This window comes from Danio rerio, chromosome 17 (genome assembly GCF_049306965.1).
Source record: "Danio rerio strain Tuebingen ecotype United States chromosome 17, GRCz12tu, whole genome shotgun sequence".
NCBI classification, from domain to species: domain Eukaryota; kingdom Metazoa; phylum Chordata; class Actinopteri; order Cypriniformes; family Danionidae; genus Danio; species Danio rerio.
Window position 1 is genome coordinate 50,155,083 of NC_133192.1, and position 26,481 is coordinate 50,181,563.

A 26,481-nucleotide genomic window follows, 5' to 3' on the forward strand; every position below is an offset into this window, starting at 1 on the left:
TGCAGAAACTCCATTGAAAATACGAGGGCAAAATTAATTTCCATATTTCAAAGACATGGCCCTGGGAAAATAGAACTTAGCGCAATGCTTCTTGCTTTATTGTATCTCAGCCAGGCAGTAAAGATTGCTGTTTTTTTTTTTTTTTTTTTTTTTTTTTTTAAGAAATCTGTTATTTTACACTGTAATTTTGTATGGGATGACAGTTAACCAGTAGCCCTTGGGCTGGCTGACTGAAATTACAAATCTTTGTGCATACCCCATAGAAGCTCTCCAAATAAATAAAAACAGTGAGAGGGATTTTCTCATTTATAACTTTATCTAATATGTGATTAGTGTGTGTAACACTAATATTTTCTCACAACGCAAAGGAAAGGTTTCAAGGGCACCCTAAATGTGACCGACCCAGCTATATAGGTTGTGGTTATTTAGACTTATACTAAAGACACTGGAATCGGGATGTTAAAATAAACAAACACTCATCTTTCAAAGATAACCTACAACTTCACTGAGCAAAAGTCACGGCACAGCGGCATTCGTCACGTTTTTGGGTCCCCTTTAAACATTTCCATTGTGTTCCATTCTTTGTGTGTTGTGAGGAAATGCAGCACTTTTTTTTAAATATGCTTGTTTGCATTGTGAAGACTTGCACCATGTGTGCTGTCAAACTGATGAAGATCTTTTCTCAATTTGTTGGTGTTTTTATAATTGCATGTTTTCTTCAACTGCACCACGTTAAGCTCTCTTGGCCACCCTAATAATATATCCTAGTTGTAGAAATGGATGTTGTGTTAGCATAGCAACTAAGATTACAACAGTTTAATTCAATTCATTATAGGTTCAAAAATACCAGAATATTTGCTGTAAATTACTATTGTTTCATGTGGGAGTAGAGCCCAAAATATCAAAACACTAGTATTTTCACCATCTACAATTATTGTATGTTGTTTCTATATTGTAGTAAAGTGCATCCGGAAAGTATTCATAGCGCTTAATTTTTTCCACATGTTTTTTTGTTAAAGCTATTTTCCAAAATAGATTAAATTCATTTATTTAATCAAAATTCTGCACACAACACCCCATAATGACAATGTGAAAAAAAAATATTTTTGAAATTCTTCCAAATTAATAAAAGATAAAAAAGCTAAAAAATCACATGTAACCTACATAAGTATTCACAGCCTTTGCTCTTGACCTCAGACTGAAGCCACAGTTTATCTTCGAGCAGGACAATGACCCAAAGCACACTGCCAAAATATCAATGGAGTGACTTCACAACAACTCGGTGAATGACCTTGAGTGGCCCAGCCAGAGCCCAGACCTAAATCCTATAGAACATCTCCAAAGAGATCTATAATTGGCTGTACACCGTCACTTCCCATCCAACCTGATGGAGCTTGAGAGGTACTGCAAAGAGGAATGGGCAAAAATTCCCAAAGACAGGTGTGCCAAGCTTGTGGCATCATATTTAAAAAGACTTGAAGCTGTAATTGCTACCAAAAGGTGCATCAACAAAGTATTGAGCAAAGGCTGTGAACACTGATGTACATGTGATTTTCAGGTTTTTTATTTTTAATAAATGTGCCACAATTTAAAAAAATATATATTTTTTTCACTATGGGGTATTGTTTGGAGAATGTTGAGGAACTAAATGAATTTAATCCTTTTTGTAATAAGACTGTAACATTAAAAAAACGTGAAAAAAGTGAAGCGCTATGAATACTTTCCGGATGCACTGTATGTCATTAGGAAATATCAGTTTACATTTCACTTTGGTAATAATTGTAAAAATGCAGTGTGATTTTTGTTTGCAAAAGGAATTTGACAGCAGCCGATTCTCCACACAGAGATCAGATAATTCAAGGGAACTAAAGAACATCTAGACACTTCAAGAAACCTTGTTTGCTAAGCGTCAGTACTGGAAAATGGAAAATTACAGATTTGTGTAAATTCCTGTAAAAGTGAGGGGGCTAGCTGGTATTATACAGCTTGCTACCAGCATATTGTAGTTATCTTATTATATTTTTACTCACTACACAAATTTAATAATTTTTGTTATTGTCTATATTCTGCTTTCATTCTGCTGTCTCCAATTTTTTATTTGTTGTCATTACACTATTATTATGATCATTTAATTTACTTTATTGTCTGGACCAAGGTTCTTAGCTGAACATAACATAACATACAATACAGCATAACATACAATACAGCATACATATACTTGCATATCTTTAAAACACATAAATATGTGTTTTATACTAATATATATATATATTGTGTGTGTGCCTGCATGTGTGTGTGAGTGTGATTATGTTAACACCTATGCACACACTTAGTTATGATTATACATATCACGCACATACTATTTCGCAATCTATTTGTTATTATTAATTTATTATTACAGATATAATGCAGAATTTTATTCTACATTACTGTATAGAATTTGTACTGTTATAATAATGTGTTATTCATTACTTTGTATTAACCGTTTTTGTTAACTTTTATAAAACTGTAAAAAAAAAAGAAAGAAAAAAAAGAGGACTTTATTTAGGACTTATTAAAAAAGAGGGCATTATTTTCGATAAAGCAGATATACATTTATTGACAATACATCTCTCTTTATACCATAAAATAAATATTACAAGTTTGAACTTTCTTACTTTTAGCTCACTGGAGCTTTTTTACACCAACAAATTATAATCAGTTCATAAGTAGCCTATAAGCGTATTGGTATTTTATATCCGAGAAAACAGCAGCTTCTCTGTTCTGATGACCGGATATTAGATGGCGACCGCGTTGACGTATCGGAGCAACAGACCGAAGTGGATCACGAGGCGTCTAGGGTGGGCCAATATATTATGAATACACCTTAATAAAACTTATTCGGAATTTCATGAGAAAAAAAACAAAACAATGGTGCGCTTGGTTTCAACGTAACTTTAATCTTTCATGAGTTATTTACAAGACCCCTCACACTAATGTGCCACAAATATCACCAACAATTCCCATTATATTAAGGTGTTTCCATAAAAATGGCCCACCCTGTATTATGATTTAACTTATTTTTTGTGACATAAAGTTGTGACTACATTGCTCTAGTGGCTTAAACCGAACTATATTTAATTTTTAGAGATCATACATACAGGCATACCTGTCAACATTGGGATGTGAAAATAAGGGATATGCCCACCATCATAAGGGATTCCCCCCTGTTCATTTGGAGTTGTTTCATTGTAAATAAACAGCTAAATGGTCAGTAAAATGTTTTAAAATGATTATCAACAAAAAAAAAAAAAAAAATACATTAGCAGCAAATACATTAGCAAACAGTTCAGCTTATTAAAATTAATAGCTATAATGAAACAGAATCAAGCTATCAATCTCATTAGCCGTCTCTTCACTGTATAACTGACACATTCTGATTAAAGAGCAACGAATGGATCTCTCATTTATTAAGATTTTTTATTACATTAAATAAGAGGTGTTACTTTAAAACGCACACATCTAACGTTATAATGAAAGCATTTGACTGCTTTCCTAACTTTTTATGCTCATTTAAGACAAAATTTGTTGTGTTTGGGAAAAAAACCCACCAAGATCGACATCTTTATATGTTATTATTATTAATTATGTGTGTCTGTTTAAACACGCACCCAAAAGCCAGACTTTCTCTACGCTTCAAACCGCGTGTACAGAATCCGTTTGGAAAACAGCGTCTGTTTATCACTAATGGAGCATGTCAGCTGACAGTCATGCACCATTATATGACTGTTTTGAGGATTGTATAGGATGGGCGACGGGACCTGTGATCAAAAGGAAAGGGAATCGCGCCGTTTTTAATATTTATTCATAAGTGTTTTCATTCCTAAACAAAGCGAAAGCACAGAACAGACTCACGTTTGAGACCAAGGGGCGACCCCTAGTGGTTCGGCGGTACGGGTTGCGTATAGGGAGACTCGGCTGTTCAGAGAAAGACTGAAAATACGGACGAAATACGGGAAAATACCTTTACTGGATGATAGCGGGATAGAACTGTATAATACAGGAGAATCCCGGGAAAAACGGGAGGGTTGATAGGTATGCATACAGGTTAGATACATATTAATTTACTTTGCCTGAATAATAAGACGTATGCATGCAAAATAGCATTTAAACATACAAAAGTTAGTCAAACTGAGAATCAAAGTTGCTATTATCTATATACTCAAAAGATTACAAGGACCCAACTTCTTTATTCTACAGTGCTTCACGGAAATTGCGCACTGTACCTTTAAGGTGATTAAATATTGCGGCGCAGTGGCGTTGCTGTGGTTACCAAAGTGGCGTTCTAAAAAAAGAATGTGTTCGAAAAACGGTCGATGACGTTGAGAAAGAAACTAGTGTGGCCTGCAGTAAGTGTGTGACCGTCTCTGACATTAGCGGTATGTAAAGATCTTTCTAAAAGTATCATTTTAGCCTATTATATTTGTTTTTTTCGACGTGATTTTTGTGAAGGATACTAAAGATTTTAGTATTATCATATCGTTTAGTCTCTGTCATATAATTTTAAATTATAATATTTGTTTTCCACGTCTTTTTTTTGGCTAAAATGTAGATTGGACTGAATGTTGGTTGGAACTGGAGATTGCTGTTTTGTCGACTTGTCAATTTTAAGATTTTGTATATCCATATATATATATATATATATATATATATATATATATATATATATATATATATATATATATATATATATATATATATATTTCTTTATAGTTTGTGTATTTTGTTTTCTTATTTAGTAGCCTGTTTATAATCGTAGAATGCGATTTGTTATGTTAGGTTGGTAGAACAAAATATACATGTTTGTAAGCTGTAATATTACTATCTAAATTATCATTTGCAGATTTTTATTTGTCATATCGTCAGATAAATTTATCTGTTTAAATGTATTTGTATGCTGTCAGCTTTAACACATATTCTATATTACTGTTGTATTATTTATTTATTGTTTGTGCTGTCGACCTGTTTAAAATTTGCAGATTTTCATAGTTATTTGTTTTACTTACAGTTTTACTATTTATTGTAGCTCATTTATCTATATTGTAAGTTTATAGATTGTCATCTTGTAGAGTATTTTTTTATAGCTGTGAAATATTGCTTGTTAGTGTTAAAACAGAACCAGACTGGAGACAATGGTAGATGAAACTTCAAAAGAGCTTAATTAATGTCTTGACATCTTTCTATTGTTTTTTTGCAGATCATAATGAATCATACAGAGAGGAAAAATGGAATCACACACCTCAGCAACGACTGGATCAGGAATTTATTTTTAAAAAATCAGATGGACGGCTGCATCGATGGAAGTCCTTCCTAGATGATAAGGCTGGTATTTGGTATAGATCAGTGGTTCTCAACTTTTTCAACTTATTAGTACCACCTAATGACTAGCATTGAAATATAGTAGTGTAGTAGACCTAATTAATCAGCCACAGCTCTGCACAGTTCAAAAACAAGGCAGATTTATTCATAAAATAATGTCAGCAACTTTAAACATTATAAATAGTTTGAACATTAGCACTGTACTGTCCTTATGCTTAAATAAAAATGCGCTTTAAAGTTCATTAAAATTGGTACTGTTCGTAAAGAATAAAATAAATAAATAAAATGCTGTACTTATCGGTAAAGTATCAGCATGTAGTAGCCTATAGGCATGTGATGATAACCAGTTTCAAGGTTTACCACAGTTTGGAAAAGTCATGGTGTTAAAACCGCTAAATGTATAGGGGCGTTATTTTTAAGTGGTTTTATTATGTGTTGTAAGGAAATCTGTGTTTTTGAAGCTAATGAAAAGAGCAGAAGTCAATGGTCGATTTTAATTATGTAGCCTGACATGTGTAGTATTCCAAAATATTGTAAATGTTTCTTAGAATGTAATTTATTGTGTTAAATGTGGAAAGAAGTTGTTGTTTTACTAAGACATTTAAAACGAAATTATTTTACAGCAGTAAACACAATACTGTGAAACCGTGATATTTTTACCAAGGTTGTCACACCATCAGAAACTTATACCGGCCCATGCCTAGTAGCCTATATTCATCAAAACCTGGGAATGTAGCTTGGACCACATAATCCTCATATATAATCATAATCATATCATATATAAACAAGTTTTGATACATTTTGAAATATATGATGCATGTACATATGACATATTTGTATGGGGGAGACTGTGATTGTTGTGCTTCTATTATATTTCTCTATATATCTTTAAGATATTGAGTGTCTGCTATTAAATGGCATTTTATTAAGTTAAATAGAAAATATGAACACTTTAGTTTCAAACAGTAGGAGTGAAATGTTACAATTCACCCCACTGTCTGGCTTAGTTGTTAGACAAATTAAAAATTTAATTTAATTAAATTAAGATTTCCATCGGGTTGAGATGTAGCATTATAAAATAAGAATTATGACAAAAAAAAAAAAGATTTAAAAGCTTTTTATTCACCATTGAGCCTTCAGGATAATTTGTGTGTGTCTGTGTTAGCAAGCTGAATAAAATGTGCAAATGTGCATTAGCTTCAACAATTGAACACTATGGGCTCTATTTTGACGGTCCATGCGCAGAGCGCAAAACGCTGGGCGTAAATGCTTTCAGGGCGTGTCAGAACGCGTTTTTGCTAATTTAAGGACGGGAAAATCCACTTTGCACCGTGGCGCGTGGTCTAAAAGGGTTGAAATTATTTTCTTAATGAGTTATAGGTGTGTTTTGAGAATAAACCAATTAGAGTCTCATCTCCCATTAACTTTAAGAGCCAGCTGCGTCACGCCAAGAGCGCATTCGCTATTTACAGGACGCTAAGTAAGTCTAAGTGGAAAAACTGAGCATTTCACAAGCAAAAAGTTAACAGTTTTTTTTTAACAGAAAACTGTTAAACAGAGCATCTACTGCGTGAGAATGAGAGATAATGGAACTACTTTCACATTCACTCTTGGATAGGAAAACCTTTACGCACAGACATCAATTAGTCTATATATAAATGATTTAGTTTGTTAAGCGCAAATATTAGTTTCAAAACTATTTCTAAATTCAGTTCTGATTTCCAGCAAACGAATAAATGAACAATAATAACAAAATGTGCTCAAAAACCTGAGTTATATCCTAAAACACATGCTGTGCCCCATATGGTCTAAAACCTGACAGGTGGGCAAGTCTAAGCTTGTTTTTAATAAAACAAATATAAATATGGATATAATAAATAATACTGCTAATATTAATAACATTATACAAAAGCAAATTGTTATGAATGAACTGAAAAAGCCTCCCGAGATGAAGAAGACATAAAAGCAGTGATTTTTCATATTTATGTAGGCTAGAAAATAATATGTTTTGTAATATTTTAATCCTTTATATTTATATTCTATATCTGTTCTTATTATATCCTATATATATCCTTATTATTTAAATTTTTTCATATGTAAAGATATTTGCCTAGTGCTCTCTTGTGCGTATTAAGCAGTGCGTAAGCGAGGCGCAACTCTGCGCTGGAGTTTAGACCGGGTTAGTTTTGGTCTAATGAAAAATCTATTATAGTTTCTCAAAATAGCAATGCGCCAGTGGACCGCCTCAGAACGCCTTCCTTTTTAGACCAGAACGCCTAAGGGCGCACAAATGAGTGCTAATGCATTTGCTATTTAAACAGCGTAGCGCAACGCCTCAAAACGACTCTTGCGCCAAGCTGAAACTACCAAAAGACTATTGCCGCGCCTTGCGCCACACTGCGCCGGGTGTATGATAGGGCCCTATTTGTGTGTCCAGGCTTCATGAGCCCACAGAGGTCAGACATTTTGACTTCTTTCTCTTTAAAGAACTGTAGGAATACTAAAATAAATTAAATAATATAAATACAGTTTTAAATCTGCTTGGGGTTGGAGGTAACATTTCACTGATGTTACTCGCAAGAGTTTTGTTCTTACAACTGACCCAGCGTCATGTAGTCATTAATCCGTTCTCAGCTAAAACATTATCACCAGCAATGTAGATTAAATACATCCACACACAGACACACAATTCACATGGCAATACCTGATTTGTAGTTAAACTCATCTCAAAAATAAAGTAAAAAGTTTTACTTTCTTAGCTTAAATGTAATTTTTGCTGTCTAATATCTGCTGTGTCTGTCACAGGACTTTTATATGTGATATGAGAACTAATGAGCATGTGTGAAGCGAAACAACTGATTTGTAACCTGTTCCTGGTTCTAGAGATTGGAAGTGTCACAACTATCCCCGGTATCCCCCTTGAAATCTAAACAGTAACTTGCATTTTTAACATGATTCACAATTACATATTTAAATTAGAGACCAGATCTGCTAACAGTGTGTCGTTTACAGTATGTTGTCAAAAAAATGACAAATGTCAAAGAAGCCAGTGATAATAAATACACTGTTTGAACAATTTACACGTGATTTATAAATTCATACGTGCAGCATTTCAATCATTTGGTGGAATTAAGATCATATCTTCAGTAAACCGTGGAGTTTTTGTACACTGTGCACCTGACCACCACTTTAGAGCGCCTCGGGTAAGGTTCACAAGTGCTAAATCAGTGCACACCGAGACTAACTTTAATTTTTGTGTTTCTCTAAGCTTCATACAAATGGCAATTGTGCTTGAGTCTATGTTCTGTGGCCCACAACATGTGAATAACATCCAGATTCAGTTTTTTTTTCTGGTGCTTTAGTGCATTTCTCACAACACTATTTACAATTTCACAACAGTTAATGCATTTGTCAAAACAATTAGTCATCTGTGCACATCTTAGTAGCAGTTTCTCATTCCTTACAACAAATGGCAAATGCTTTTGGACATGCATCAATTGCTTTCATACAACTCTCTGCTGTTTATAACATTATCATCTGCTTATGTCATGTCAATCAATATTAACTAAAATTGTGAATGCTGAATAGTCATTCCATATAAAACTAATAGTCCTCATTTCATTACTTGAGTCATTACATACAAAAATATTAAACTAGTTGTCAAAATATGTCAAGGAAGTTTTACAGAACAATTTTAAATCTTTATTTTCCTAAATATTTCTTCTAAATTGAGCAATTTGATGAATGATTTACAGACCTATGTATATTGTAGGTTCAGTTCCGATATGTCCTGCAATATTGTGTACAGTTGTGCACAGCTCTACCTAAAGGACGTTTATGTTTGTTGTAAATATAGGTGTATTTATTCTTTTGCTCAATGCTGTGAATAAATTAAAATTGCAAAGAGCAAATGCAGTAAAAATGTGAAACATACATATTCAGTGTCTTGTACTCAGATGTCTTACTTTACTGTAGTTTTCAATTGGCTGTGCAAATAGTATATAGTGCTGTCTTGAGCATTTTCAGGAAGTGTCACCAAAATCTAACTTTTTTTGCATTGGGAAAAAATGTACAGAGTAAACAGTCATAATGAAAACATGACAAAGCCATTTGACTATCTTGTTCATAAACAATGGTGTCTGGACTTTTCATCTTGATGACACTGACACTTTCATTGACATCAATACTTACTTTTGAGGAATGAGCTATCCATTTTGAGCAAGTGACACACTTTTGCAGGTTATTGGCATGATTTTGCAGTTTGTACTGATTGTTTTGAGAAATGCTTTAACTGTTGTGCAAATGTAAATAGTGTTGTGAGAAATGTAAGGAGAAATGAAATCTGAGGCAACTAACTAAATTAAAAGCCACACCGCTAGGCTATTTACAAAAAACTAATGACTTTATGCTATATATCGAAAACACGCATTACTGTACACAACTCAAACACATTAACAAGTTTGTGATAATTTTTTTACCTATGATGAAGCATGGAAAATTCCTGAGTTTGCAGTAACTGAAATGCTAGCAGGACTGGTCTGCAAAAGCACTTTTCTAGTGCGTATCTGCTCGAGAGCTCCACAATATTTTTAATTCTTAGCATCTGATGATGTGATGCACTAAACATACTAATCACGCATCAGTGTTATCGTACACGTCAAATAGTAAAAGTGTTCATATCAATTATTATTCAGTAATGTCCTTCCAAAAGGAAGGGGGTGGTGGTGGGCTTAGATAGTTAGCTTTTAATGCAGTGTTGTCAGCAGTCAGTAAGTTTTGCAAGTCAGCAAAACTACTGTTTCAGTAATTTGATGATGATATTTGAACTTGGATTTTGTGTATGAAGCACAAAGGAGAGATTAGTCAGGGAAGTTAGATTTAATACAATTATATTTCTCAGCCATCACAGTCAGGTCTCAAACAAAAGATAATTCACTAAACATACTAATCACACATGGGTGTTATCGTAAACGTCAAAGGGTAAAAGAGTGTTCATATATTTTTAATTATTCAGTGATTCCTCCGCGTACCACTAGAAGGAAGCCCACTTTGAGAACCACTGGTATAGATAGATAGGCGTCGTCTGTGTCAGGTTTTTCCTTTTTCAGCTAACGGAGAGCAGGCAGACTCACAAGAGAATCGGTGAACATGTATCTAACAAATTCTAAAGAACAGGGGTCCGTTCTTCGTACGTGGATCACTCAATTAGCTGGATTCGGATATTGACGATTTGACACGATCCAGGATCGTTTCGTTCTTCAAAGCTGATCCGAGAGTTGTTGTCATAGCAACAGTTCTGCTAGGTCAAACCTGATCGGGAGCAGGTTCAACTCATATAAACAGGATTAGATCGGCTCAGTTCATGCAATGTTCAAGTATGTTCCAAATTCTTATATTTTCTTACAGTAGTAGTTATATACACTTAGGAAAATGGTACATATTTTAACTATATATATAAAGTTATAGTTATTAATGAAATAAAGTTATACATTTTAATAAAACTTATGCACTCTGCACCCTCGAAATGAAAGTACAAAGACTGCCACCTGCTGGTGCATAGAGAAAACTTATTTATATGAACTTTTTAGATTGCTTTAGTATAAATTGTGTATAATAGAAATGCACAATATGTGACTTTTATCAAAACATGTTTTGATAGTTAATATGCCAGTGATTTGATGCTTCACAAAGTTGCAGACACCTTTACCAATATGAAAATGCTTTTGTAAACAACCAGTTATTCTTTACACCGATTAAAAAAACGGCTTCAATAATAAAGAAAATCTTTTTCTTAATGTAGAACTAAATACATTGATTTGCATTGAAATACATGATGAATACTCTTGACACATGAAAGTGTAAAGCCTGCTGCTCACAACAAATGTGGAAGGTTATTGCGTGTCATATTTAACAAGCCGTTTACTGCTAATTTGATGTAATTTTGCTCACATGGATAATTGAATATTAATCAAATTATGTCATTATGCTGCTGTGCCGTCAGCCAATCGTTGCATTGCTGATCATGATTTCGAGGATCGATAGATCTGTCCTTCACAATACACGCAGCGATCTCAGATCAGTTTATCCAGACATTCTAATCTGATTCGCGAACTTGTTTGAAGAACCAAATTAGCGAGAGATCAGTTATCAAGATTAAACGATCCAGAATCTGCCAAATCATCTTGGATCATTTAAGCGAGGTACGAAGAACGGACCCCAGCACGTAGGGTGCACTGCTGATCATGATTTCGAGGATCGATAGATCTGTACTTCACAACACACGCAGCGATCTCAGATCAGTTTATCCAGACATTCTAATCTGATTCGCGAACTTGTTTGAAGAACCAAATTAGCGAGAGATCAGTTATCAAGATTAAACGATCCAGAATCTGCCAAATCATCTTGGATCATTTAAGCGAGGTACGAAGAACGGACCCCAGCGCGTAGGGTTTTGTTGGGGCAGTCTTTGTTTATTTTCAGACTGGAGAGGAGCAGAAGGAGGAGACTCACAAGAGAAACGGTGGAGATATGCTTGAAGACCTGGAACTCAGCAAGCAGGTACAACTGCTTGAACAGACTGAACAATAGAGTTATCTAACTAAAGACTTTATATCTTTCTCTTTGGCAGATTGGCATAGAGCATGTGCAGGAACATGGTCAATAATAACAAGTGCATCGGAATACATTAGGTACATCCTTACATTAAGTTAAATAAAGTCAACTTAAATAAAACAATCTAATTATACAATTTAATTTTTACAGTGTCACAGAAGGGCCAGGATTCAAGTGAATGATAAACAGTTTATTTACAGAATGGCAGGTGAGTATACACAGGTGAGTACATTGATGTAGATGATAAGTCCATGAACATAAACTAGATATGACTGCAGGCTTTGAGACTGGAGACAGATACCACAGACGGCAAACAGGACGAAGACCAGATGAGAAACCAGGAGACTCCACACTAGGAGAGAATTGGAGAACACTGGATAGGTATGTAAACTGATATCGAAAAATCCACTGTGTATAGGGAGTTCTGTCTATTCTGTACAACCAAAGAGGCCAAACAATGAGGGAATCTGAGTGGAGTCTTTATAGTGCTGTGATGATGATGGTGATGATTGTCAGATGTGTGTCTGATTAGACTCAGGTGAGGGTGCTCATGGTGCTTCAGTGGGTGGAGAACCTGGTCTTACTGTGACAGTAAGTGATGGTTGACTATTTCTTCAGATAGACAGAGATATAAAATTTTTGTTTGTTTGTAAGCTTCATTTGTATTTTGCTATCTGATTTATGAGACTGTCATTTGTTATCCCATCAGATAAATTAATCTTTTTTTTATTTGTGTGCTGTCAGCTTTCAGAATGATCGGAAGGGACCACATGGAGAAAAAAAAGGGAATCACACACCTCAGCAAGGACTGGATGGTCAGGGAATTATTTTTATAACATCAGATGGACAGGTGAGTCGATGGACATCCTTCCAAGATAAAGGCATGTTGGTTGGTGTAGATAGTAATTAGGCCTTGTCTGTGTCAGGTTTTTCTTTTTCAAATAATGGAGCAGGCAGAAGAGGGAGACTCACAAAAGCATTGGTGGACATGTATCTAAAAAATGCTGGAGAACAGCAGGTATGGCTCTGTCAGTGCTGTCCATAGGTGCTTTCTGTAATTATACGCTAGTCTTTGCCAGTTTGTAGTGTAAATATATATAGTGTAAGTAGTACGCTCACAAAAAGATTAAGTGCACTTTAAACTTTCAGATGATGCACTTATTTAATTGTTAAAAAGAATTGTGGACTGTTGGACACTTCACACATTCAACAGTCGCAGTTTTGATCACGTAGCTGAAGGGATGCAGCTATCAGGCACTTAAGTTTGATTACTTTATTTTGGATTATGAAAGCAAAATTCTACTACGAGAGTGATTATGCTGCCTTCCCTATGGTGAATGTGTTTATTCTTATGACAGGTATTATTACAGTGACAGGTGCATTACAGACATGTAAACACCTTAATCGACATATTACCATCATGTAGGGCTTTTTGCAGCATTTTGCGACAGGATAGTCCACACACATGGCTGTTGGACACTCTTTGCACTTACAGAGTCAGTGGAAACCACAGACACCTGCCTCGTGAAATGTGGAGCTTTTTTTTCTTCCATTCAGCCTGCGGTATTCACTTCCATTTAACAACTCTTCCAGCAGTTCATAGTTGCATCCAATATCTCGTTTGTCACGGGGGGCATGCCCGAATTAAAGTGAAAGTGCCAAACCGCAGTTAAAGTTGACAAATTAATAATGAAACACCCAAAATTACATGAAACTTAGGAGGTAATGCAAATAGCGCAGTGACGCAATGACGTTAATCTAAGTATGTGCTATAACATGTAAAATGCGATCATGAAAGAAACATTCAAAAAGCAACTCATGTAAACGCCTTAATCTTAGTATTGTCTTAATTAGATTAAGGCAAATAATTTGTTTACTGATGTCCATGTAAATGTAGTCAATGATAGATGAAACTTCCAAGAAATGATATTAAGATTAATTAATGAACTGAAATCTTTCTATTGTATTTTGCAGATTGGAATGGACCTCATGGAGGCAAAAAGGGAATCACAGACCTCAGCAATGACTGGAAATTGATGGTCAGGGATTTTTTAAAAAAAAAAAATATATACATCTGATTGACGTGTGACTCGATGGACGGCCTTCCAAGATGGAGTGGTGGTTGGTATAGATAGTAATTAGGCTTTGTCTGTGTCAGAGTTCTTTTTTTCAGGTTTTAGAGGCAGAAGCAGGCAGAAGAAGGAGACTCACAAGGACATCGGTGAAGAACAGCACGTAGGGCTTTGTTAGGGCTGTCTTTGTCTTTTGCAGGTTGGAGTGGAGCAGAATGAGACTCACAAGGGGAACGGTGGAGATATACTAGAAGACCTGGAGCTCAGGCAGAGGGTAGAACTGCTTGAACAGACTGAACAATGGAGTTAGTTTTCGAAAGAAATGTTCTGAGATTAATTAAAGACCTGATATCTTTCTCTTTGGCAGATTGGCATGGAGCATGTGAAGGAAAAGAGAAACACGTCAGTAATGACAAGTACATCATGATAAATTAGGTACTGTTTTACATTTTTAAATTCAATCAAATCAACTTTATAAAACAATTCAAATGATATACTTTCATTTTTATAGACTAAGTGATGGTCAGGTATCTTCTTCAGACAGATGTCTGTCTAGATGTCTTGTTAGCAAGTGTTTCTTTTTCAGGTAATGGACAAACAACAGGCAGAAAAGGAAACTCACAAGAGCATCTGTGGAGATTTACCTGATGAACACTGGATAACAGCTTGTGCATTTCTGGAGCTCATCAAGTATGTAGAGCTCTGTTAGTCATGTCTTTTTCTATTACAGACAGGAGTGCAGCATGTGGAGTAAAGTAGGAATTCACACCTCAGCAATGACTGGACACTGATGGTCAGGAATATCCTTCAAAGGCAGAAGGATGGGTGCATGGATGGATGTCCTTCCAGGAGGAAGGGGGTGGTGGTGGGCATAGATGGTTGGATAAATGTCTTGTCTGTGGCTGTTATTTACATTGTAGGTAATGGAACAACAACAGGCAGAAGAAGGAGACTCACAAGCAGAATGGTGAATATGTATCTGAAGAACACTGGAGAACAATTGGTTTATTGCTGGAGATCAGCCAGCAAATAGAGCTTTATTAGTCTTGTTTTTGTCTTTTGCAGATTAGACTGGGGCATGTGGAGAAATGGGAATCACACCTCAGCAATGACTGCAAACTGATGGTCTGGTTGGGTATTTTTCAGATTGATGGATGGATGGATAGATTAATGAATGATGGATGGCTGGTCGGATGGTAGATGTCGTAGATACGTAGATGTCCTTCCTAGAGGAAGGGCGTGGAGGTGGGCATAGATTGTACGTAGATGTCCTTCCTAGAGGAAGGGGGTGGAGGTGGGCATAGATTGTTAGATAGATGTCTTCTTTTTAGTAGGTAATTAAATTGCAGGTATTGAACACACAATAGGCAGAAAAGGGAGACTCACAAGAGCATCCCTATTTACAAGAGCACGTGCCATCATTAATAATTTTCAGTTTAGCTATTTATATATCGGTAAATCGTTTTTGGGGGGATGGGGGGTGTTGCATGCGTTTGACGGGGGCCCGTGCCCGAAGAGAGCTTTATGTTTAGTAACACCACTGAGACTTATAAGAGGAACAGTGGAGATATACTGGAAGACCTGGAGCTCAGCAAACAGGTAGAACTGCTTAAACTGACTGAACAATGGAGTTAGTTTCCAAAGAAATGTATTAAGATCAGTTAAAGACTTGATATCTTTCTCTTTGGCAGATTGGCTTGGGGTATGTGGAGGAACAGGGAAACACGTCAGTAATGACAAGTGGATCATAATAAATTAGGTACTGTTTTACATTTTAAGTTAAATCAAATCAACTTTATAAAACATTTAAAGTTAAATATTTTAACTTTAACTGACTAGGTGATGGTCGGGTATCTTCTTCAGATAGATAGATAGATAGATAGATAGATAGATAGATAGATAGATAGATAGATAGATAGATAGATAGATAGATAGATAGATAGATAGATAGATAGATAGATTTTACTAAACTAAACTTGGGGGGGTGGGTGGGGGATGGTTAACTGGTGTGGGCGGATTAATTGCCGTATGAAAAACGGGCTTTACTTTGGATACATGGAACACGGGATGAATTCTCCTGTACGCTGGAGGTAATTTGAGGCGGATTATTGCCACAGGACTAATGATTCTAGTGACAATAAAAGGGCCGATAAATTTAGGAGCTAACTTATTACAGATGGTGCGGAGCGGAATGTTCTTAGTAGAAAGCCACACTTTTTGACCGACAACGTAAACGAGAGGCTTAGACCGGTGGCGATTGGCTTTAGCCTTGGTGCGCTTCCCCACTTGGAGGAGGGTCTGTCTGGCCCTATTCCAAGTGCGGTGGCACCTCTGGAAAAAGGCGTGAACGGAGGGAACCGCAACTTCGGATACCAGACTGGGAAAAACTGGTGGCTGGTAACCTAGACTACACTGAAACGGAGAAAGGCCCGTGGCTGACACTGGTAACGAATTATGTGCGTACTCCACCCACGAAAGTTGTTGGCTCCAGGAGGAAGGATTCTGCGAGACCAAACATCGCAATGTACGCTCAAGATCTTGATTGGCTCTCTCAGTCTGGCCGTTACTCTGGGGATGAAAACCAGAAGAAAGACTAACAGTGGCCCCCAATAAACGACAGAATTCTCTCCAGAATTTAGAGACGAACTGTTTGGGCAGAGAGATAAAATGAGCAGCCTTCGAGAACCTGTCCACCATGGTTAAAACTACCGTGTTACCGTTAGAGGATGGAAGACCCGTAACAAAATCTAGCGAAATGTGTGACCAGGGTCTCGAAGGCACTGACAGCGATTGGAGGAGTCCAGCAGGGGGACGATTGGAAGCCTTGGAAACTGCACAGACAGAGCAAGCCAAAACAAAATCGCGCACATCACAAGCCATAGCTGGCCACCAAAATCGTTGTTTGATAACAAATAATGTGCGACTCACCCCTGGGTGACAAGCTTCCTTGGAGGAATGACCCCACCGGACAACGTCGGACCGTAATCCCTCTGGCACGAACAAACAACTCGGTGGGCATCCGATCGGGGGCGTTACCCCATCCAGGGCTGCACGGACCCTCGACTCAATCTCCCAGGAAATGTTCACTATGATGATGTTCTGAGGGAGCACAGGATCAGGAGATGACTTGCGATCCGAAGGATCGAAAAGACGTGACAACGCATCAGGTTTGATGTTCTTGGAACCTGGTCTATACGAGATGGTAAAATTAAACCGTCCGAAAAATAATGCCCACCGAGCCTGCCTGGAGTTCAATCTTTTAGCAGATCTAATATATTCAAGATTTTTATGATCGGTCCAGACGATAAAAGGCACCCCCGAGCCTTCTAACCAGTGACGCCACTTCTCCAAAGCAAGCTTGACGGCCAACAACTCTCGATTACCAATGTCGTAGTTTCTTTCAGCAGGAGATAATCGATGAGAAAAATACGCGCAAGGATGGACCTTGCCATCCGAGGCGGAGCGCTGGGACAGAATGGCGCCGACCCCCACCTCCGACGCATCGACCTCCACCACAAACTGCCGCGAAGGATCAGGGGCAATGAGTATCGGAGCTGAAACAAAGCAGCTCTTTAGTTTGGAAAAGGCAGCTTCGGCTGCGCTGGACCACCTGAACGGCATCTTGGAGGAGGTCAAGGAAGTCAGAGGTGCGGCGAGCTGGCTGAAATTGCGAATAAAACGCCGGTAAAAATTGGCAAAACCCAGAAACCTCTGCAGGGCCTTACGGGAATCTGGGGTTGGCCAATCTACCACAGCCTGAATCTTCTCTGGATCCATGCGCATCCCCTCGACTGACACGATATGTCCCAAGAACTGAACCGACTGTGCATAAAAAACGCATTTCTCCGCCTTGACATAAAGCCCATTCTCTAGCAACCTCTGCAACACTCACCTGACATGTTGAATATGTTCCTGGAGAGAGTGAGAAAAAATCAGAATGTCATCCAGGTAGACATAAATAAACTGATCTATCATGTCTCTCAACACGTCATTGACGAGTGCCTGGAAAACAGCTGGAGCGTTGGAAAGGCCGAAGGGCAGAACGCAGTACTCAAAATGCCCTCTAGGGGTGTTAAAAGCTGTTTTCCACTCATCCCCGGGTCTTATGCGAACCAAATGATAAGCATTGCGGAGATCTAATTTTGTGAAAAAGTTCGCCCCCTGCAGGCGCTCGAAGGCTGAAGACATCAGCGGCAAAGGATAAGTATTCTTAACCGTGATGCTGTTCAGCCCTCGATAGTCTATGCACGGACGAAGGGAACCATCCTTCTTTTTCACAAAAAAAAATCCCGCCCCTGCCGGTGAAGAAGACGGGCGGATGATCTTGGCTGCTAAAGAATCAGAAATATATTTCTCCATGGCCTCCCTCTCTGGAACAGACAGCGAATATAACTTGCCTTTAGGCGGAGACGTACCTGGCAGTAAGTCTATAGCACAGTCATAGGGACGATGAGGAGGTAGAGAAGCAGTCCGGGACTTACTGAACACTCTCTTCAGGTCGTGGTACTCACGAGGCACGTTTGACAGATCCACCTGCTCCTCCTGTAACACAGAACAAGACACAGTGGAACATGCAGACAATAAACAAGACTTATGACAGCTCTCACCCCAGAAAAAAACTGTGTTGTGACCTCAATTAATGTGAGGCTTGTGTAACACCAACCACGGGTGTCCCAGAATAACAGGGTTTTTGACAGTGTTAGTGAGAAAGAAGGTAATAGTCTCAGTATGGTTTCCTGAAGTGATGAGCCTAATAGGAGCTGTAATATGTGTGATAGTTGGGAGAGGTAGACCGCTAAGTGCGTGAACAGCTATGGGTGAAGAAAGGGGAAAACAGGGAATTTTTAACTTTTTAGCTAAATCAGAGTCAATAAAACTCCCCTCCGCTCCTGAATCAATGAGCGCATGACAGGAATGAAAGTTCGAATTGAATTCCAATTTAATGGGCAGGAAAGTGGAATCGGGAGAGTCCTTCACTGTCATGACCTCACCCACCAAAAGACTCTTACCAGCGGATGATTTATTGTTCTTGGCCGGACATAAAGCCGCATAATGACCAGCAACCCCACAGTACATGCACAAGCCCCCCGTGCGACGGTATCGTCTCTCCTCCGATGAGAGGCGGAACTTTCCCACCTGCATGGGCTTGGGTTCCGGATCGGGGAGTGAAGCCTCCGGAAAACAGGTCTGTGAGCGAAACTCCCTGTGCATACCTCTGCGCTGCATACAGTTGTCCACCCTTATGGCCAGGCTGATGAGACCGTCCAACATCTTGGGTAGCTCCAAAGCGTAAATCTCATCTTTTATATGATCCGCGAGTCCGTGAAAGAACATGTCCCACTGAGCTTCACTGTTCCAACCACACTCAGCCGCCAGGGTGCGGAAATCGATAGAATACTCCGCCACCGTGTGATCTCCCTGACGGAGCTCCGCGAGACGTCTAGATGCCTCTCTTCATGAAGCAGCCTGATCGAAAATGGTCTTGAGCTCCTCTGTAAAGGACTTGAATGTATGACAGCAGGGCAGTTTCCTCTCCCACGCCGTGGTTCCCCATAATGCCGCCTTACCAGTCAAAAGGTTGATTAAAAACGCCACCTTGCTCTCCTAGGTGGGAAAAGACGATGGTTGCAGTGAGATGTACAGAGAACACTTGGCGATAAACGCTCTGCAAAGTTGGGGTTCACCTGCATAGGACTGTGGTGGAGGCAGTTGCGGTTCGGCGGTTCGGGGAATCTCATTGGCAACCGGAGTGACTGGTGGTTTGACGGAGGGAGCCGGTAGGGTGGAACCGGCGCTGAGACCCGAGCTAAGTCTCTGGACTTGTGTTGTCAGCTCGGACACCTGATTTACCAGTGCTTGTATAGCCTGACTGGTCACCTTCATTTGTTGCTCCTGGTGATCCATCCGGGCGACACTGCGTGACAGCACATCCTGTATCTCCGCCACACTTGCTGGGTCCATGTTTGGTCAGTTCGTTCTGTGACAATTAAAAAAACAAGACGTGGAACCCAAATGCAAGTAAAAAGTCTTTAATGCTTAACTTGGAAGTAAGGAAACTGTAGGAGTAATTAAAGAGATGGTCCGTCTCGGCAGCGCCGATAAAAGTTTATAAACTCATCAACAGAGCAGATCAAACATTCGTCGTAGAAGAAACAGCAATGTCTCCGATGTACTCATCAACAGAGCAGATCAAACACTCAGCGTAGCAGGAGGAGGGATCATCAGAGACAGCAACAAGGAAATCAACCAAACCACTCACCACCAGCGATCTCAACGGGAGGAGCCTGACAAAAACACAAAGCACCGTGAACAAACAATGAACTGACAAGGTGAGACAGGAACGCTGATCATTTATAGGCACATAAAATGTGCTACACCTCTAGTGCGCTGATTATCAGCCGAGCGCGCTACGCAACAGTTCCGGTAACAAAAGATCATGTGACCGCTCAGCTGATGACATGAAAACAACACCCACTGACAGCCACGCGACACCCACGCAAACACAGAGAGCGAAAAAGCACACATACTTAAAAACACGTATCATGGTAATGAACTGTCACACAACGCAGACACTTCAAATACGGAGCAGATGGATCCACAACCGTGACAACAAGAGCATCTGTGGAGATTTACCTGAAGAACACTGGAAATCAGCTTGTGCATTTCTGGAGCTCAGCAAGTATGTAGAGCTCTGTTAGTTATGTCTTTGTCTATGACAGACAGGAGTGCACCATGTGGAGTAAATTAGAAATACACACCTCAGCAATGACTGGACACTGATGGTCAGGAATATCCTTCAATGGCAGAAGGATGGGTGCATGGATGGATGTCCTTCCAGGAGGAAGGGGGTGGTGGTGGGCATAGATGGTTGGATAAATGTCTTGTCTGTGGCTGTTATTTACATTGTAGGTAATGGAACAACAACAGGCAGAAGAGGGAGACTCACAAGCAGAATGGTGAATATGTATCTGAAGAACACTGGAGAACAATTGGTTTATTGCTGGAGATCAGCCAGCAAATAGAGCTTTATTATTCTTGTTTTTGTCTTTTGCAGATTAGACTGGGGCATGTGGAGAAATGGTAATCACACCTCAGCAATGACTGCAAACTGATGGTCTGGTTGGGTATTTTTCGGATTGATGGATGCATGGATGGATAGATTAATGAATGGATGGATGGCCTGTCGGATGGTAAATAGGTCCCGTTTACACTGCCAGTTAAATGTGACCCAATTCTGATTTTTTGCTCATATGTGACACAGATCGGATCTGTTCTATGACCATGTAAACATGAAAAAAATGCATGTATTCGGATATTCAGAGATCGGTTTCAGGCCTCCTTCATATGTGGAAACAAATCAGATATAGATCAGATATGTGACATTGCGACTCATGTAAACAGGCAGATCGGATTTTTTGAGGCGTTCCATTCTTTACATCATTAAACTTGTGACAATGTGGTGCTTCTCCGCGGGTTAATGACAGAAAGAAGAGCATGTGTGGAGATTCTGACGCGGTTAACAACATCAGAGGAAACACGGAGGAGAAAAGTGGTCAGTCGCCACAGTTTGCTCCCACCAGACCTAAGATCTGTGAATACCGGTTGTTTAGCATGCAGGCTAAAAAAATAGGCGCCACCATTTTTATATGGGTAAATAATTTTTTGTGGGGTGTGCAGTTGAGCTCAGCAAACAGGTAGAACTGCTTGAACTGACTGAACAAGGGAGTTAGTTTCCAAAAAAATGTATTGAGATTGATTAAAGATTGGCATAGGGCTGTGCAATTAATCGAAAATCCGATTTCGATTTTAGCTTCAAACGATTATGAAAAACCATTAATCGAGATAAACGATTATTAACTTAGCAGTGCGAAAGACTGCATGCTTACGCACAAACAGAAGCATGCGGTCTCATTCGCACACTGAGACGAGCAGAGCGCAGTCAGCGCACACATCTAAAGTCATCTTAACGTGAGCGCTTTAATGGTCAAATAGGTGTCAAAACACGGTGTTTAGTGATTATTCATATTAACCCTAATTTGTGTAATAAACATACAAGTTGAGAATCGAAAGACGTGAAAGAAAAACTTAAAGTGAAAGCGCGCAATGTTCCTGTTGCCGCCTGTTTTTATGATTAATCAAACAACAAAACGAGAAAATCCCTCAGTGCTTTTGACTGACGGACTTTTGTTGCTAAAGTGTTTTTCTTACAGTGAAGATGATAAAGCACAGTTTGTTTTATATTTTTATTGTATTGTATTTATTTCTCTTTCCTTTGCAGGGTGGAAAATAATTGTATATATGCAATTAAAGTCAGAATTATTAGCCCTCCTGAATATTAGCGACCCTTTTCCTCCCCAATTTCTGTTTCATGGAAAGAAGATTTTTTTCAACTTAACTCTGATTATAATAATTTTAAAAACTAATTTCTAATAACTGATTTCTTTCATCTTTGCCAAGATGACAGCACATAATATTAGACTATTTTTAAAATACAAGCATTCAGATTCAAAGTGCGATTCAAAGACTGAATTAGAGTAATTAGGCAAGTCATTGTATAACAGTAGTTTCTTCTGCAGGCAATCAAAAATATATATTGCTTAAGGGGGCTAATAATATTGACCTAAAAATGGGTTTCAAAATATTTAAAACTGATTTTATTCTAGCCTAAATAAAAAAAACAAATAAGCTTTTCTTTAGGAAAAAAAATATTATAGGAAATACTGTTAAAATTCCTTGCTCTGTTAAACATGATTTGGGAAATAGTTATTTAAAAAAAATTCTCAGGAGCGCTAATGATTTTGACTTTAATTGATAATCGTTTTTAATAATCGTGATTACAATTATGACCAAAATAATCGTTATTATGATTTTTTCCAAAATCAAGCAGCCCTAGCATGGAGTATGCGGAGAAACTGGGAAACACAACTCAGTAATGACAAGTACATCTTAATAAATTAGGTACAGCCTTAATTTTTTAAAGTTGAATCAAATCAACTTTATAAAACATTTAAAATTATATATTATAATTTTTAAAGAGGTATTTTTATTTAGTTTATTGTTTAGAACTATTTCCTAGATATACCACGCAGCTGACAGCCCTTTCAATTAGTTGAGTATAAAGCTGTGAGATGCGTATCACTTTTTGGCACCAGAAGCTGAACTACAGCTAAGGCGCAACCATTGTGGCTAAGGAACATAGCATTTCTGTTTCCCCCCTCGGGGAATGTGGATTACGTAGTAAATGTTTTTTTTTCCCAGTGGTAATGGAACTCCAATGCTATGGGGAAAACTTCCACTATAAGGAAATGTATGGAAAACGCCACAGTGGTTGAACCTTGCACCTTTGCCAGGCTCCAGCAGGAGCGCAACATCACCATCGACGCAGCCCTCCAACGTGGAAGCATATGGGATCAACAACGAGGATCGGGCATGGCAGGCACAGTACCCTAGAATGTGGACTGGCCAAGCAGGCATGCCAATAACGTAATGGGCCAGGTGCCCGACTCCTCCACTGAGTCAGATGCTGTGGGCCTTAGAGGAACTCTGTAGAGTTCGCCAAATGGGCACAAGTAATCTCCGTGTTTGACAAAAAGGCGCAGCAAGCGTGTTTCAACAGCAAACAGACTTTCCTTATTCACTGGGGTTATCCAGAACACGTAAGAAAACCGGCTCCACTCGAAGATTATAAAATCTCAAAATTGTATTAAGTGTTGCCCAGCCCGCAGCTCTACAGATGTCTATTAGAGAGGTGCCTGGGAGACGCGGCTCACCCTGGCACTGATAAGATAGGAAGATGGCATCCACTATCCAGTGGACCAACCTCTGTTTGGATTTGGCACTTCCCGTCTGCCAAACATAACAAAGAAGAAGCAGCTTAGAGTGGAATCCTCTAAGTGCAGTCACTTAAGTGCAGTGTGCGAACAGAACACAGCAATGAAAAGTGGCTGGGTCTGCCTCCTCCATAGGTAGTGCTTGCAGGTTCCGAAAGTGCGTGGAAATGCGCCCAAAACAGCTCGCTACGCTGAGGTGTAGTCTCCATTTTCCTTAGAGTGCGAGCTGCCATGAGAGAATGAACAGCATGCGGCAGATTTTACCATATGGTTGATATACACTTCCGCAGCTGTGCTAACCAGCACATGTTTTCCCCCTCCTCCACCAGTCAAAACCAGCAGAGAGCAAGAAACCCTGCCAACAGCTCCCGGCAATTGATGTCAATGCAACTTGGTTGCTGCATGCTTGTTAACACATCCAGGGACTGAAGGTGTGGCGACACAGCGTGGTGATGGCCACTGACCATCTGGGGACCTAATTGTGAAGCCAGTGCTGAAGTAGTCTCATATGAACAATCTGAGTGGCGCGAAGCAGTTGCCGATGTCATATGCCCCAGGAGTCTCTGAAAACTTCAGTGTGACCACTGTGTTCTAGCCGACAGAATTAGACTTGGTTTTTAAAAGGTGCACTGTCTAACAGTTGTACCCAGCTCCCAACGCTAGAAAAAAGGAGCTTCGCCCAGGGGAGAGCTTCCTTTTTTTGATTGACCTGATACTCCAACAGGTCAAGGTGCTGGAGTACCAGGTTCCCCTGCATTATCTACAAACACTCCAGACTGTGCTAAAAATGAACAGCCAAAAATGCAGATGCCCGAAGCCGAAGAGGCATAGGGCAATTTTTGCGAGCTTCGTAAAATCTCCGGGAACAGGGATGCAATGACCTTGTGCGGCCCCCAAATGCACAGCCGAGAAACAGTATGTGCGGGTGGAAGCGTGACATGAAAGTGAGGGTTCTTTAGGTCGATAGCTGTAACCAATGCTTTTCAGATGAGCATTTTGACCAGCATTCCATGGAGATAACTGTTCAAAGATGCACAGATAGGATTGGTTATAACCCAGTGTTGTTATGGGTACAATGGAGTGCGGGCTGTAAAACCTGTTCTCCATCTCGGCTGGAGGGACCGGCTTGATTGCATCCTTCACCAGGAGGTGCACAATCTCTTTGCATGAGCCAGGGGTGGAGGAGCATTGGCCCCCATGAAATACACACCCGTGAGCTTGGGGTGGGGGGGGAGGGGGGCATGTGACAAATTATATGACAAAGCCAAGTCTGACCGTCCGAAGAGCCACTACAGCGCTAACCAGGCTGCCTGAGCCCAAACAAATGATGCAACCAATGCTATCGCAGACACAAACCTCGGTGGGGCAGCTTCGGGATGGGGAGTGCTCATCTCAAGAAGCGGCATGTCCAGAGGAAAAGCTGAAATAAAAACGATTGACTCTTACCTTCTTCCCACAATCTCACGATGGGGCTGGTTGTGCGAGAGAAAGGAGCCCATTCTCTGGCACTCACGAAGCTGGTGGCGAAGTGTACCAAAGCTGCGAGCTGGAAGTCAGCACCTCCCATGCTGGCAGCGTTGGGCTTTCACACCTGAAGACTGGAGAAACCGCTCTTTTTTTGTGAGACCGCCTCAGAGTTGCTTCTCTGTTTACCATAACAGCACCCTGAGGTAGGACATGGACTGCCTGCGGTGGAGCAGATCTTGAAGACGCGGAAAGGAAGCTTTGGCAAGGAGCAACGATGTGCTCTGCGGGGGAGCAGTCTTCTCGAGGAGCATGTGCCTCATCACGTTCAGCTGTTCCATCACCGCTGAGGATTTCTGGGTAAAAATCCCAGACAGTGTCACTGAATAGGCCTGCCTGGGATATGGGCATGTTGAGTGTACATATTCACTAGGGTGGCATTTCTGGACTACAAAGTGGCCATAACCTTTCCCAGGGCACAGGTGAACGACTTGAATCATGAGAGCATAGTCAGTCACCGTGCAGAGCTTGTGCATCCAGCCTGGGGAAGAACCGCCCTTGTGCAGCACGGCTCATAGCATGGTGCAGGGCAAAAGTGGCATGGTCCACAGTGGTGGGGGCTCTGGTCATGAGACACAGATAAGCCACATGAGGGACAGGGGTCTCGGCTTACCCTTCCATGTGGTGTGCACTACCTGGGGAGTAGCCTTGTACCCACCAGCCAGGGTAGTGAGGACGGAAGCGCATGAGGATTGGGTTGGGAAAAATGACCTCGACACCTGTGTCTGCTCACTGTGCGCCCCGAGAATTAGATTTATTTCTCTATATCAGCCCGCGTCACACCCTCTAATCGGTCTAGTGGCAGGACTAGGGGACAAGCCATCTCCAGCCCTACCACTGAAACAGCCTGGGAAAGCACAGCCATTGTGCCTAGTTCGAGATTCGTGACTGTCCTTTGCACCCCAGAGGGCCCAGTCTGTCATTGGAGCATGACGTGTGTGTGGCAATCAGTCTTTGGGATGACGTAATGTTAGAAGTCTGGTGATGATGACCTCTGCTGGCCAGCGAGGGGAATGACTGGGACCGAGTCGTTGACAACATCAGACGCGGAATGTGCGGATAATTCTGATAATCCTGCTATTCGC

At 39.8% G+C, this 26,481-nt stretch overlaps 1 protein-coding gene and 1 long non-coding RNA gene across 18 annotated transcripts in view; both read left to right on the plus strand.

Annotated features, from left to right (window-relative positions):
• Positions 1 to 3,495: 3,495 nt before the first annotated feature.
• Positions 3,496 to 7,704, plus strand: LOC141378414 (uncharacterized). 2 transcript variants are annotated; one of them, XR_012393015.1, is made up of 3 exons: positions 3,496 to 4,074; positions 4,240 to 4,418; positions 5,237 to 7,704. It is a non-coding gene; the product is annotated as an uncharacterized lncRNA (long non-coding RNA). The 2 variants fall into 2 exon arrangements; XR_012393014.1 differs by having other exon boundaries at positions 3,667 to 4,086.
• A 688-nt stretch (positions 7,705 to 8,392) lies between these two features.
• The window catches only part of LOC110438063 (uncharacterized), a 74,042-nt gene continuing 55,953 nt past the window's right edge, over positions 8,393 to 26,481 (plus strand). For 3 of the 16 annotated variants that reach the window (XM_073927757.1, XM_073927756.1, XM_073927755.1), the window contains exons 1-9: positions 8,393 to 11,916; positions 11,987 to 12,047; positions 12,121 to 12,178; positions 12,249 to 12,351; positions 12,715 to 12,820; positions 13,945 to 14,009; positions 14,129 to 14,316; positions 14,410 to 14,477; positions 14,629 to 14,732. In XM_073927757.1, the coding sequence (XP_073783858.1) occupies positions 12,172 to 12,178; positions 12,249 to 12,351; positions 12,715 to 12,820; positions 13,945 to 14,007 (279 nt within the window). In that variant the 5' untranslated portion in view covers positions 8,393 to 11,916; positions 11,987 to 12,047; positions 12,121 to 12,171 and the 3' untranslated portion in view covers positions 14,008 to 14,009; positions 14,129 to 14,316; positions 14,410 to 14,477; positions 14,629 to 14,732. Of the gene's footprint in view, positions 12,048 to 12,120; positions 12,352 to 12,502; positions 12,562 to 12,714; positions 12,821 to 12,896; positions 12,989 to 13,944; positions 14,067 to 14,128; positions 14,317 to 14,409; positions 14,478 to 14,628; positions 15,010 to 15,107; positions 15,168 to 26,481 lie in introns of those variants that run through there. The other 13 variants (XR_012393012.1, XR_012393009.1, XR_012393011.1 and 10 more) reach the window with 12 other exon arrangements.